The sequence below is a fragment of the Nannobrachium achirus genome (genome assembly GCF_963921795.1).
Source record: "Nannobrachium achirus genome assembly, chromosome: 22".
In the NCBI taxonomy this organism is placed as follows: Eukaryota; Metazoa; Chordata; class Actinopteri; order Myctophiformes; family Myctophidae; genus Nannobrachium; species Nannobrachium achirus.
In genome coordinates, this window is record NC_137829.1 from 5712175 (window position 1) to 5727174 (window position 15000).

Genomic DNA, 15000 nt, shown 5'->3' on the forward strand with positions numbered 1-15000 from the left:
CGGGGTGGACGGCAGGCTGGAGCGCTCCATGGAGGCCGTGTGTATGGTGATGGAGGCGCTGGAGAGCTACGAGAACAAGTTCAAGGTAGAAATAGAATTTTTTTGTGCTAATCTTTGAATATATATCTTTTTTAAAGCGAACATTTGTAACTCAAATACTTGCTTCTGGGGGGGAGGGGGGGTCCCTGATACATGATGTTGTAAGACGGGGGTCGTCGGCCAAATACATATAATTCTAGGGGCCCTTGAAAGTTCGAGAACCACTGACGTAGAAACATGCGTTTTTCAAAAACTTTGGAAATGGATTTAGAATACATTTATAGAATCGCGTAAAAAATATTCTTGTAGAAATGTTTGTGATTTTTCAAAAATAGCAGATCTACAAGCTCGCAGCGCGGCACCGAGTACCGCGCTGTGAGCTTGTATATCTGCTATTTTTCAATAGTTAAAGCATAAAATAATGGTTAACGTGGTTAAAATCTAAAGCGACAAAGACTCGTTCACGGCCTTAATGGTTTAACCACTTAAGTAAAATATAAATGCACTTAAATCCCACGCAAAAAAACACGTTTTCACTCCAATGCCAGTATATTACCAGCTAAACGACCAGCATAACTTGCTGGCATAGGCGGTGGGATCAGTGGTAGCGTGGCCTGGCGTGGATCTGCGCTCAGAGGAGCACAGATCAAATAAATCATCATAACCGCTAGCAACCACCAGGGGCGTCACAAGGGGGGGGGGGGGGGGGGGAGTGGGACTGAGTTACTAGGGCCCAAGGTGGAGGGGGCCTTAATTATTCTATACTTTAGCTATTGAAAAATAGCAGATATACAAGCAAACATTTGTAACTCAAATCTTACTTCTGGGGGGGGTCCCTGGAACTAAATATTTTGAGAAGGGGGTCCGTGGCCAAATACATATCATTTTGGGGGTCCTTCACATGAAAGAAGTTTGAGCACCACTGACAAAGAAACATAGGTATTTCAAAAAACCTTAGATAGAAGGATTTGAAATATTCAAAGACTTTTCACGATTTTTCAAAAATAGCAGATCTACAAGCTCACAGCGCGGCACCGAGTGCAGCGCTGTGAGCTTGTATATCTGCTATTTTTCAATAGTTAAAGCACAAAATAATTGTACCCAGGGCCCAGAATTTGGTGCGACACCCCTAGCAACCACCCAGTGGGCCAGGCCTCAGCAACCACCCAGTGGGCCAGGCCTCAGCACCCAGTGGGCCAGGCCTCAGCAACCACCCAGTGGGCCAGGCCTCAGCACCCAGTGGGCCAGGCCTCAGCAACCACCCAGTGGGCCAGGCCTCAGCAACCACTAAATCAGCTGAGCTTCTACCCTAAATTGTAGACTGGGATGAACTGAGTCACACATTTTCTATTCCTAAATTACTATTCTAGACTATTTCACATCTGATTACAACTAGTTGATTATTATGTAATTACATGTTTTTTAAAATACAACCATTAACATATAATTATAATCATAACGTATGTAATTACAATTTACACTTTAGGCATTTAGCAGACGCTCTTAATCCAAAGCGATTTACAATAAGTACGGACAGCACATGGTACTGTAATACATCAATATATATACTGTTACTGTTATGTTGACAAATAATTGCCTGAAGGTTGTAGCTACTCATCTCAGTCACCAAATCCATTATCACCAAACCCAGACGTTCAACCACAGTTCAACCACACTTTTATTCAAGCTGCAATGAACAGTGAGTTTTTCTCTTGTCAATTTAAATAACTTTATATGGTACCTTCAGTTTTACTACAGAAACAGAAGTACAATTCACCAGGGAAATAGAAAAGAGAACAAAAGTCAATTGACATTTAATTGTTTCATTGGCTGTTAGAGGAAGTAAAACATGTGAAGACTGATATAAGAATAATATATAAATACAGTTTGTTCCTATGCAGAAAGTTGTATGACACTCCACTAACAAACATCCCTGCACAAAGAGGAAGTCACCTAACTGGTATTAATAATAATAATAATAATAATAATGCATTTTATTTGAGGCGCCTTTCAAGACACTCAAGGTCGCCGTACAGGTTAAAAACAGTCATTAAAAACAGGCAGAAGAAAGCATACATCAACATGTTAATTACAAAATACACAATATCAAAACACGAATAAAAAATAGAACACTGAAAATAGTAATATAAATAATACATCATAACAAGAATCAATAGTAAAAGATAAGTGAGGGTAAGTGAACAGATAAAAAGGGGTGATGTGGGTGTGTTAAAGGGAGTAGGCCAGTTTAAACAGGTGAGTTTTGAGTTGAGATTTAAAAATGGTTATGGAGTCAGATTGTCGGATATGAGGGGGTAATGAGTTCCAGAGTCTAGGTGCAGTACAGCTAAAAGCCTATTACCTATACTATTATTTTTTTTACCATACTGTTCCCCCAATACTGTAGTTTGTTTCCTTTATAGATTAGAACTACAGCAGGGAGTTTTGTAGATCTACTATAGTGAAGCCTAGTTCCTGCTCTCAGCCACTGATGGCCTTCCTAAGTGCATTGTCCAGGTCTATAATTAAGAGGACGGGGACGAGGGTGTCCTCTTGCAATTGACCGAATTCACGTTACGCAACTTCCTGGCGCTGACGTCATGGTAGTAGGGGAAATACTACTAGTAAGACACCTGAGGGTGGAATGCGACCTCAGGGTGACATATTCTTGACCATCTGGCCAACCACAGCGTTTCTCTGATGATTCTAGTTGTTGTCATTCTGGGGGGAGTTTGTTCATGTTTTTGTGAGGGTATCAACCCTAGGAGACACGGAGAGAACATGCAAACTCCACACAGAAAGGCCCTATCGGTTGGGTTGGGTTGGCGATAGGGCCTTTCTGTGTGGAGTTTGCCTAAACATGGAGATGTGGTACAGAAGGACTCATATATGGGCATAAAAAGTATGTCATGTGACATCACTTCCTGTACAGACAGTCAGACAGACAGCCATTGACTCCGACCTAACAATGGCTACTGTCTATGACGGTAGTTCCATATGACATATTGGACTAGACTATCTCCATACATAGTGTTATCCACATCTCCATGTTAGGACTCATATATGGAGATATGGGCATAAAAAGTATGTCATGTGACATCACTTCCTGTACTACTAATATCCCATAGAGTTAACACAGAAATCGCAAATTTAATGCAATTTCCAAATAGTAATGTATAAAATACGGCTAGCATGATCAAGAACACAAGATAGTAAAAGGCACAAAGCGGTATAATTTACTTTACCGTTCGAAATAATGATTTGTTGGCTTTAAGTCCAGCTATTTCTGTTAAGGTTTCCCCTTCTAAATTGACATCAGCACCCGGGGGATGCTGAGAAATCTGCTGAGTGCGCATGCGTGGGCGGGCTGTGAATTTGGTCCATACCCCTGCCAGGGTGTCAAACTCCTCAATGTTGCGGTCTGGGTAATGTACACTATGGCCCTGAGCAGGTTGGAAGGGACACCATAAGCATTGAATATCACAATCACGACTCTGTGTATTGAGTCAAATGCTTTTTTGAAATCAGTTAAACAAAAACAAAACCTCCTCACCTCCTCAACAATCTTTAACTCCAAGATCTGGTTCTCCCCCCTTGAAAGACTCCCTCGAGTAGGAGTCGATGGTAAACCACATATTGTTTAGTATTATACAATCTGGGAACCTTTACGAAAAATATATAAAATAATATGATATGATATAATATTTTTTTTTTCTTTTCTTTTTTTTTGCCACCACCTCCTTTTACAACAACATTACATGTTTAAGGTAATTGTGCTGCTGTCAGCAGAATATGTCTTGAGAGATTAAGTGCATCTTTGCAGTGATACAGCCAGGGCAGGAACTTAACTTAATCCCTAACCCTTAAATTCAACAAATTCTTTCAATGGACTAACATCTTGCTTTATTTGATGGCCTTCCTGCCCTGGCATTTGGCCTTTGTGCCCTCCAAAAATGTACAACACCAAAGGCCAAGTGGCCTTGCCCCTAAAATGACGAAATTCCAGGCCTGGACACAGTACATGTCAGACTGATGTTATGGTTGCTGTCTGGCTTTGAGAGATCTTCAGATTTATATTAGGCACTGGGATGATGTTGGAGAGAACGACCCATGACACTTCAACAAACAACTTGACTATTTCTTTCAGGGACGTGCTGGGCCCCTGATTCAGCCCGGGAAAAAGAGTTGGAGAGGCCCTAATTTTTTTTTGTTATATTTCGTCGTTGTCGGGTGGAAACCTTGTATGTCCAAAACCGTTTGTTTTGTATTAATCATTTTAAAAATGATTTAAACTAGTGAAAACAGCCGATCTACAAGCACACAACGCCTCGCACCGCGAGGCGTTGTGTGCTTGCAGATCTGCTGTTTTCACTACTTTTGTGCAACGGCCTTGTATGATGAAGCAGGGCTTTGCTTTGCGAAAAAATTTACACATTCGAAACTTGGAGATACAAGGTTTCTGCCCGACAGTGACGATTTACTTTGTTGGCCGCCCAGCCCCCAAAATGGAACGAAGGCCGACATTTTATTTTAATTTTTTTTCCTAATGGCCGGCCTGGACCAGCCGGGAATGAACCGGCCGTTCGGGAGTTGTCCCGCTTTTCCCAATGGCCAGCACGTCCCTGGACCCAATGACACTTCAACAAACAACTTGACTATTTCTTTTGCTATGATATGGAGGTTCCAAACACAGCCCTGCACACTATATGGTACAGTGTGTGGTCACCTCTAGTCCATGCCTTTACATTCCCAGTACTACAACCTGTTTGTTTTTCCACCAGGTCAACCAGCCGATGACAGTTTCTATTGACAGGCATGTTTTGCTGGCGTTAGACCACTCTGTCATTAGTGTCAATGGAGTACAGTGGTTGTTGGTGCTGCTAGACCTTTTGATCTTCACTACCTGCCAGCGTGGCTCTAATCTGTATCTTCTACCGTTGCTCTCAGCTGCACACACAGGGGTGTCGCACCAAATTCTGGGCCCCGAGTGCAAGGATTCACTGTGGGGCCCCTGTGCTTTAACTATGTGCCGCGCTGCGAGCTTGTAGATCTTCTATTTTTGAAAAATCATGAAAATCTTTGAATATTTCAAATCCCTCTAAGGTTTTTTTGAAAAATCTATGTTTCGATGTCAGTGGTGCTCAAACCTTTTCATGTGAAGGACCCCCAAAATGATATGTATTTGGCCACGGACCCCCATCTCAAAATATTTAGTTCCAGGGACCTAACGACTCAATTTGTTGACATTGTGACATCACGTGACATCACCTCATCAAAGACCAAACCCTGGATATCCATACATGGAGATGACTGGATCATCACCTAGATCTCCATATATATGGAGCTGACTTATACATCTGATTCCCAGATAATGCCCTGTTAGGGCAACCACACTAATAGAATCCCTTTTATGCCCATAAAAGTGGACAAGGACTGAGAGACAAATACTGACACGCGACCGAGTATTTCCCGGTGAATCTGTGCGCAACGGTGGGGGCTTGGGAGTGTGGGGGACACGAACCACTGACTATTGCTGATGATGGAGAGGTTATATAGCTTAGCTTTTATGTATTATGTTATGTAATGTAATCTTGCCGATTTAGTAAGAGACTCGTCGCCAATTGCAAGATATTTAAAAGTTATTTGGGGCCATGATGATATCCTTTCTATATCTATAGACTATAGACTCGAGGTGGGTGAAGCCTTTTCAGAAGTTAATTTAATGTTTTCCATTTAATGATTTCCTTTATCCTCATCTAATCTTGCGCTAATGCACGTATCGTCATCTTCCGCTAATGCACGCAACTGTTTTCGCCAGGTTTTAAGGTCTTATTTTGTTTCTCATAAGCTCGCAACCCTCCTTGCCCATCGGCCCCCACCTTTGAGCACAGATTCACCGGGAAATACTCGGTCGCTACTGACACGCACAGACGCATGTCTGGGCTCTCACAGCACACGGTTGGTTCTACAGACAGGGATCTCCATATATGGGCATAAAAGGGATTGTATGTATGTCAGACTTCATAGACGTCACAGGACTTTCACATAACGAGTAACGGAGTAAACATGTCTAGGGTCTCACAGCACACAGTTGGTTGTACGGCCGCCTCAATATCTATAGCTGACCTCAATGTCTATGGCTGATCTGCCCATATATGGAGCTGACCAACACTGACATCATCAACTCTACATCACCCGGATTGGTAGTAAATCTCCTGTTCTCCCATATATGGCCAAGACAGATGGCAAAGACGGACCGGGCGAGGTCGCTTGTCGCCCTTAGGCGTCTTACTAGTAATAATAATATAAACACATTATTAGTAAGTAACAACTATCAGGGAATAACCAGGTCAGCATAAGGACAATATTGAAGAAAAGTAGAAAGTAAGTAGTGGACTTGACTGGGCCAAGCATGGTGGGAGTTGGATGGATAGATAGACACAGTGAAGGGTGGAGAGAGAGAGAGAGAGAGAGAGAGAGAGAGAGAGAGAGAGAGAGAGAGAGAGATGTGGGACGAGAAAGTCGTGAGTGTATGCAGAAAGGGTTGGAGGGAGACAGACTTCTTGGCCCCTTAGTGACACTCTACCCAACCTACTGCTGATCACATATCAGTGCCACACACACACACACACACACACACACACACACACGCACGCACGCACGCACGCACGCACGCACGCACACGCACACACTAATGCACATACATACTGTGCGGCTGTTCATCAAATGTTAAACTGCTTTCCTTGCACAATACTGTACACCTTACATAACTGCAGCTGATAACACAAGACATGCACAGTGTCACATCTGTGTGTGCTGAGGCCACCTGATAACACAAACACACACGCACGCACGCACGCACGCACGCACGCACGCACGCACACACACACACACACACACACACACACACACACACACACACACACACACACACACACACACACACACACACAAGGCTATCTGTGGCTCAGACATGGTGCTGAGAGACTGCAAAATCCACTCCCAAGTATGTTAACTATTTGCACTTTTTGTGCAAATCTAAACTAGGCGACATCAGACTTTACACCACAGCACTTTAACGTCATATCTATTACAGACATCAATCCACCCGCCGTTTACCGGACACTTGACGGCTAATGTGAAACGGAGAGTCGCGCTCGCGTACGCCTCGTCGAGATGCGCACTGTGTCGCGGTCACATACTCTTTCAACCACGCCAGTCATAACTGCCCTTATCAGAAATAACTCACAGAATCTGAGCCCTGGGAGTGAGCTGAGCACACAGTGCATGCCAGCCTTGTCTGATCTGCTCTTATGTAAGTCACCTCTGACCAGATGGTCAGGTCTACACCAGTGTTTCTCAAACTTTCAAATTTCAAGGTCTCCGCTTAACTCTGACGGTGTACAAATGGAACCAAATAAAGCCGTTTTTCATTTGGTTCCATTTGTACACTGTCAGAGTTACAGACTTGTATGGGTCAATTTAGGCCTCCCTAAAGGAACCTACTTTATATAAAGGGATAATATTATTCTCAAACATTTTCAAGTCAAGGGCCAACAAATGGATATATATATTTGGCTATGAACCTCTATCTGGAAAGATTTTGTACCTGTGACCACCATGTGAAGATTTGTGTTGTTCATATGTGAACATTTCCAAATTATTCCAAATTTGTTTTTCAACATGTTTTTAAATGTTTTGCAAATCAATCCACAATCTCATACAGTATTGCATTGTGACACCTTGTGAGCTTTTAGAAGTATAAAACAGGTGGTTAAACTGGTCTTCATTTTGCTCCCGATCCCCTGGCATCCCCTCAAGCTCAAGGATCCTTGGGGTTCCCCGAACCCTATATATATTGTTGTACACAGTAAAATACTCCCATTTGTATCTCTGAGAGAGGGTAGTGCAAGACTAAGTCTGAAATGGTATTTATGACATGTTTACTGATGCTCTGTTCTGTATTTTGTGTTTTGAGTACAGTAAATGCTACTGTAAATGCAAAATGCTTTGTTAGTTCATTTCCCCTGTATTTTTGTTCTCTTTATCTCTCATCCATATTATTTAATCTCATGTCTCTCTTTGTTTTCCTCTTCCATTCTGTGCAGTATGACATCGTGGGCCACTCAGGGGACGGCTATGACATTGAGCTGGTCAGAGCAGACAAGAGCCCCAAGAACGACAAGCACAGACTCAAGGTCCTCAAGGTATGTTTAACCATTCGATGATTTGAATTATCGATATGCCCAAAATACAGAGAGACAAGATCCCCGAATCCTCCCACGTTGGTGTGTCTGCTGTGTGCTGTGCTGACAGACATCATAGACTGGCCTCCAAGTACATTGTCCCTCTGTTTCTTCACTGTACTGTCCATGCCTAACGGAAACAAACTTTACAGTATTACCCGTATTGCTTCCAAGATCATCGGACTTCCCACACCCACACTTGCTGATATGAACAATAAGGTCATCACACGCTTAGCACTTTCAATAACAAATGACCCTGATCATCCTCTGTATCGCTACTTCGACATCATGCCTTTCGGGGCGAAGATACAGAACCCTGAAGTGGCAAAAGGTTCGTTTTAGAAGGAGTTTTGTCCCCTCAGCCATCGCTGCACTAAAACTGTCTCGCCCCAGTCGCTAGGGGGGAAATCTTGATATTTCTACGTTTCATTATTTCAACAAAGGGTTAGGGTTAGAGTTAGGTTCAGGCATAGTGGTTAACATTCACCAGGTTAGCATTCACCAGCGTCGGCAGGTTAGCATTTCACCAGGTTAACATTCACCCGCGTCGAACAAATGGAACGTCGAACAAATGTTATGTTGCAATATCGTCACGCTCCCGTCGCTAGGATGGTTTTCTGTGTACAGTGGGGCCCTCGTGATTTGTCTTTTTGCTATGTTGTTTTGTGTTATATGGTTACTGTATGTGTTGTTGTTTTTGAACAAACTTGGTGAAGACAGATAAATATCCCTTTAAAGATTGTTATTATTATGCCACCCGTGCAATAAACTGGGTAGTATGAAACATAATAACAGTATACTGTACATCTCTCCCTCCTCCTTGTCCTCCTCCACTTTACAGACCATGCACGCCCACTCTCAGTTCTGCATGAGTGGTGACTTCACCCTGGAGGGCACGGACGCCAGCATCAAGGAGCTGGCGCGGGAGGAGGCGGACGAGCGCTTCGTGGTGGTGCTGAGTGACGCCAACCTGGAGCGCTACGGCATCCGGCCCGAGCGATTTGCCCGCGTGCTCACCTCCGACCCCCAGGTCAATGCCTTCGCCATCTTCATCGGCTCCCTGGGCGACCAGGCCGAGAGGTAAGCGGGGATCTGGAGGGGGTGTACCAGCAGAATGACCAACACGTTGAACCAGAGTCCTGCACGGGTCCACTTTTGACAACCCGCGCCCACCCCACCCATCAATAATCAGATCCGCAGACCGACCCGCAACCTGTGATTATAGAAAAATCGAAACCAGACCTGCTCATCAAAAGATGGAACCATTGCCCGCCCAGCTACCTGTAATTACAAGCAGGAAACTAAATAGCCTACAGACGCATGCTTCCAAATTGCAACACACTCGATCTGACCCACACACCGTCCTCAGTGTTTGCTATGAACACACGCTATACACAGGCGCAATTATTAGATTTATATTAGCCTATATAAATGCAAGGTCGGCTGCCACTCGTTTAGGTAGCCTTATAAACCACCCTTGCTATGAGAACATAGGCTAATGCAATTCACGCAAAACAAAACTTTGTTTATATGCGTGCTGTGGTGGTGTGTTATGTGTGTCCTGCTGCTACTGTGAGGTGACGTTGTTTGGGCATAAACAGTGCTCTCTGACTTTCATAATTGCGACCGTAGGTCGCAGTTACTTGCACACTATCCAAACCTCCACCGGCTGTCCCTCCGTCACTCCCTCCGTCACTCCCTCCGTCACTCCCTCTGTCACACGTCACACGTCACACTTTTGCCCTGCTCATATCTCTGCAACCGTTGCCCCGATTTTGCACACACACTCCTTGCCTGCCAAACTACAACCTCCAAGGACCCCCGGAGTTTCGGGGACCCCCAGGTCCCTGGGGGACCCCCAGGTGTAAAAAATTACCAAATGTGCAAAAATGACCAAATGACCACCCCAACGGGGCTGCTCACGGGGCATTCCCGGGGACCACCCACTCCTGGTGCTCCAGAACGGATGCAAAAGTGGTGGCGCCCCCAGTGGAGGACCCCCTGCCACTGCAGCTCACATAAAATGCCGTAACTCGGGCTAGGAGCGACCGGGAGAGCCGGGGCCGGTACCTATTCGTCCGCCTTGGCGGCGCGGAGACCCCACCCCTCATTTCTCACATGGCCCTCTAGCGCCACCATGAGGCCGATTCAGATTTTGCCCTAAAATCACGAAAATCACTACACAGTATGTCTACACTCATGTCAACAACATGGATCAGGAAGATTTTGGAAAAACACATTTTTGCTCTATTTATGGAGATAAGCGACCAACGGTCGCTTATCTCCCGATTAGGGAGTCTTACTGGTAAAATAAATTGTTACTCGCCCGCGTTAAGTCCCGTACCGCCCGCCCCCCACGAACTTATAAAAGTATATTTTCCACCCGCTTTCGCCCGTCAAACACGGGTCGGTTATCTGCGGATACCCGGCCCATTGCAGGACTCTGCATTGAACTGGTGACCACCTTAAGTCAACACGCTGGCGGCTCCGCTGGCCTTTGTAGTCTAATCCTTGTTTAAATCCTGGCCTTTGTGGGCCGGACAAAGACGGATAAGTGCCCTCTTGAATGAACTCCTCCTACATTTTGCCGTCCCGCCTCAAGGCCTTCTATAGGCCTAGTAACTCTTGGCTCGGGGCCAGGGCTGTGTTGTGGCTTGTGGCTTTCGCGTGGCCTTTGAAAAGCTAGCAGCTGTGTGGTTACAATATACTCATCGTTGCCTCAGGACTTTTAAAATGACGGAGGCCTCTCCTCGTGCCCACAGCCAACCTGTCTTCACAGCACTAGCTTTTTCTGTGTCTGTTATGTTTAGTGGAAGTGTGGAACGGATTCACTGGTGCATGTGTGTTGTGCACAGTGCTTATTATGTTCTTAACTCATTCGTAGTTTACGGCCGTAAAGCCCGTTAATTTCTCTATGTCTTTCACTGCCGGCTTCTCCTACCTGTTAACGTGGGCGCTCGTCCAGTTCCCATCGTGCGTGATCGGACACTGCTATGCATCGTGTGTTCGCGTATTCCATCAGCTTCTCAAATCCGTTGAAACTTTTTCAATTGATCAATAAGTTCTCCATCTGTAAGCCGCGGAGTTCAGACAGAAAGCTAACGGGCCAAAATAGAGGACGGACATCCGCTTCCGGTTCAGGGACTCCAATGTTAAGTTGTCCGCTCAATAATGTGTCCGTGTAGAAACCGATCACGGAGCATTAGTTTCTGGCCTATTTTAGTTCCGCTTCGATAAAAAAAAAATTTTTTATTAATTTTTATTACATTTACGGGTTCTACGGGCATGGCAGAGAAGGGGTACAAAGGGGTATTTTGAGGGCAGAGTTTGAGTTAACACTAACCAATAGAGGACAAAAATATGTTTCAATGATCAGATGCAGAAGGCTCAACAGCGGCCACGATCGACTCTTCAAACATGCATGCTCATGTTGCAGTATAGTAGAGTATATATCTTAAATACATTGTGTTTTCTCCTGTATAGTTTTTGTATGCACATCAAACATGTAGCTTGTATGTTTTATGTTAGCTTAGACTTTTATATCAACTCCCTAGTGCTGCTAACTAAAACAAAGATGCCTGGAAAACGCATCTGAACCTAAGTCGTTCCTGCTGCCTGAGAGAACGAAAGACAGACAGACAAACAGACAGAACGAAAGAAAGTCTTTTGCCCTCTGAAAGCTCCTTGGGTGAGCTTCTATTTAACCACAGAGGCTTGGATATAAATTAACCACAAATGTGTAGCAGCTCCACTATTGGCGCTGCTGACTGGTCACCCACCCTGCCGTCTCCCAGGGGCGTCACAAGGGGGGGGAAAGTGGGACTGAGTTACTAGGGCCCAAGGTGGAGGGGCCTGGAATTATTTTATTTAGCAGATATATAAGCTCACAGCACGGCACCGAGTTGCCGCACTGTGAGCTTGTAGATCTGCTGTTTTTGAAAAGTTGTGAAACAGTGTGCAAATCTTTGAATATATGTATTTTTTAAGCGAACATTTGTAACTCAAATTTTGCTTCTGGGGGGGGGGGTCCCTGGAACTAAATATCTTGAGATGGGGGTCCATGGCCAAATACATATCATTTTGGGGGTCCTTCACATGAAATATTTTGAGCACCACTGACATAGAAACGTAGGTTTTCACAAAAAAAACTCAAAGACGTGCACACATTTTCAAGATTTTTCAAAAATATCAGATCTACAAGGTCGCAGCGCAGCACTCGGTGCGTGCTGTGAGCTTGTATATCTGCTATTTTTCAATAGTTAAAACACAAAATAACGCGAGTGAATCCTTGTACCCAGGGCCCAGAATTTGGTGGGACACCCCTGCTGTCTCCACTTTAATAGACACAAAGTCTGGTAAGGACTTAATAAGGATCAGTCATTCTCTCCTTAACGTCACGCTTTCTTTCCCTCCCTTCATTTTCAGACTGCAAAAGACCTTACCCGCGGGGCGATCCTTTGTTGCCATGGACACCAAGCAGATTCCCCAAATATTGCAGCAGATCTTCACTTCCACTATGCTGTCCAACGCCTGAGACGCACCCGCGCGCCACACACACACACACACACACACACACACGCACGCGCACACACACACACACACACACACACACACACACACACACACACACACACACACACACACACACACACACGTTATCAGGTATGGGCTTAAGAACTTCAAAAACAAATTTTATCTGGCTCATGCACTGGTTACGTATCACAATGTGTCCTTAACCTACAATTGATATCAGCATGATAGGAGAACCTTTATCAGGCTAGGTACTGTAGAGGTGAAGTGGGTACAAATATGTCGAGACAGATAAAATGTTCCCTGTGTTCTGAGGATAATACAGCAAAATCCTGTATGTTCATATGCTGAAAGTGATATGATTTGGTTAAAACTAAACCTTTTTGTGAAAGTTATTCTGACAGTGTTTGTTCAGGTAGGTTGCCGATTTGATCCATTCAGGAGACAGAATCCGTAATCTTCATTGTTATAGTATTCCAGTTCCAATTTTGTGTGCTAATTTCTTTAGTGCAGGGGTCTTCAACAGGGGGTCCGGGACCCCTAGGGGTCCTCAGAGTTACTACAGGGGGTCCTCCATATCTTTGTGTGATGGAAAGTTTTTTTTCTCCTTTTTCATAATAACCACTTAAACCATAGCATCCATATTCTGAGAACTTTAGCCAAAAATAGCAGATCTACAAGCTCACAACACCTCGCACTAGAAGGCGTTGTGAACTTGTAGATCGTCTATTTTTAGCAAAGAGGTTCGATGTAGAGGGGGAAAAGAGCAGACTAAGTACAGAGTGAAAGAGGTTAAATATCTGAAAACACACATAATCCAAAATACACTGATGAAAGCACTGTCAAACAATGAAAAGATATGGAATTTATGAAAAGGTCATGCTTCATCTCTCTCAGCTAAGGGGTCCTTGGCCTGAAAACGTTGAAGACTCCTGCTTTAGTTTATCAATGTAACCAAACTAACCCATAAGGGTCTATTTGGTTACATTAGCACACTCTCAGAGTTACAAATTGATAAATGAACCCAGGATTTTACTGTAATCATTATTTTCACGTATTTTCAAATGGAGACAGGGGTTTTACAGTAAACCTGTGATCTATTATGGCCGGAGCTTTGGTCTGAGACGTCGTGGGGAGATCAAACAAACAGGGACCTGCCCTGCCCTGGTGTGTCGTCGTGATTGTGTTCGCCGGTGCCCTGACGCAAGCACACGTCGTCTGAAACGATTTGTGTCTTGGGTCGTGAACTTGGAAGAAAAGGTCTAGCTGTTTTTGGACTTCCTGTCTCGTTAGTCCTCTGAAATAGAAACGCACGCACAGCACGCACGCACGCACGCACGCACGCACGCACACACACACACACACACACACATACACATAATGCATAGACAGACGGGATGACACTAGCGCGCCACCTGACAGACACTTAGAAGGGGCGAGCGGCGCTAACTTGGCTCCTGTGGAATGTTGGGACTGCGACCGGGGGAATTTCCCACCTGACTGCACACGCTCTTTAAAGAGCAGCCGCTGTTGCACAAGCTCCCGCCCCCCCACTGTGTGTGTTAGCGTGTGTGTGTCTGTTTCAGTCGGTACGTGTGTTTGTCGGCATGTCTCTGTCTTTGCGTGTGTGTGTGTGTGTGTGTGTGTGTGTGTGTGTGTGTGTGTGTGTGTGTGTGTGTGTGTGTGTGTGTGTGTGTGTGTGTTCGTTCCCTTCTACAGTATGTCAACAAGTACCGCCCTTTTCCTTCCTGCCTGGTGAACCTTGCAATGCCCTGTGCTCCTCCTGGTCTTTCAAGGTATCTGAGGTCTCATTTCCACTGTAGGTCTCTCTCTCTCTCTCTCTCTCTCTCTCTCTCTCTCGCACACACACGTGTGTGTGTGTGTGTGTGTGTGTGTGTGTGTGTGTGTGTGTGTGTGTGTGTGTGTGTACATAGGACTATAACGTATCAGACATGTGTGCAGTACATAAATAGACATTAATGTAATATATCATATGATACTGTACAGTGATTCACCCACGCGCGGTGCCATCGTGCCAAATGGCACCATATCCGTTTCAACGCCGGTCACGTCACATTCACACTTGCGTTAACAGCTCATTTAACCGGGCTGATGGAATCGATAACAAGCCCTATCTAGTAGCCACATCTCCCTATCTGCCTGCCGTAATGGAGAGATGCCCTCA

The 15000-nt window shown here is 44.8% G+C and overlaps 1 protein-coding gene across 1 annotated transcript in view; it reads left to right on the forward strand.

Moving 5' to 3' along the window:
* Positions 1 to 14520, forward strand: part of vwa8 (von Willebrand factor A domain containing 8) — a 120800-nt gene extending 106280 nt beyond the window's left edge. Inside the window, exons 42-45 of the mRNA XM_080753653.1 lie at positions 1 to 85; positions 8148 to 8246; positions 9127 to 9365; positions 12711 to 14520. The exon at positions 1 to 85 is cut by the window's left edge and continues 74 nt beyond it. Of these exons, the coding sequence (XP_080609779.1) occupies positions 1 to 85; positions 8148 to 8246; positions 9127 to 9365; positions 12711 to 12819 (532 nt within the window). The 3' untranslated portion in view covers positions 12820 to 14520. The remainder of the gene's footprint in view (positions 86 to 8147; positions 8247 to 9126; positions 9366 to 12710) is intronic.
* Positions 14521 to 15000: the final 480 nt, after the last annotated feature.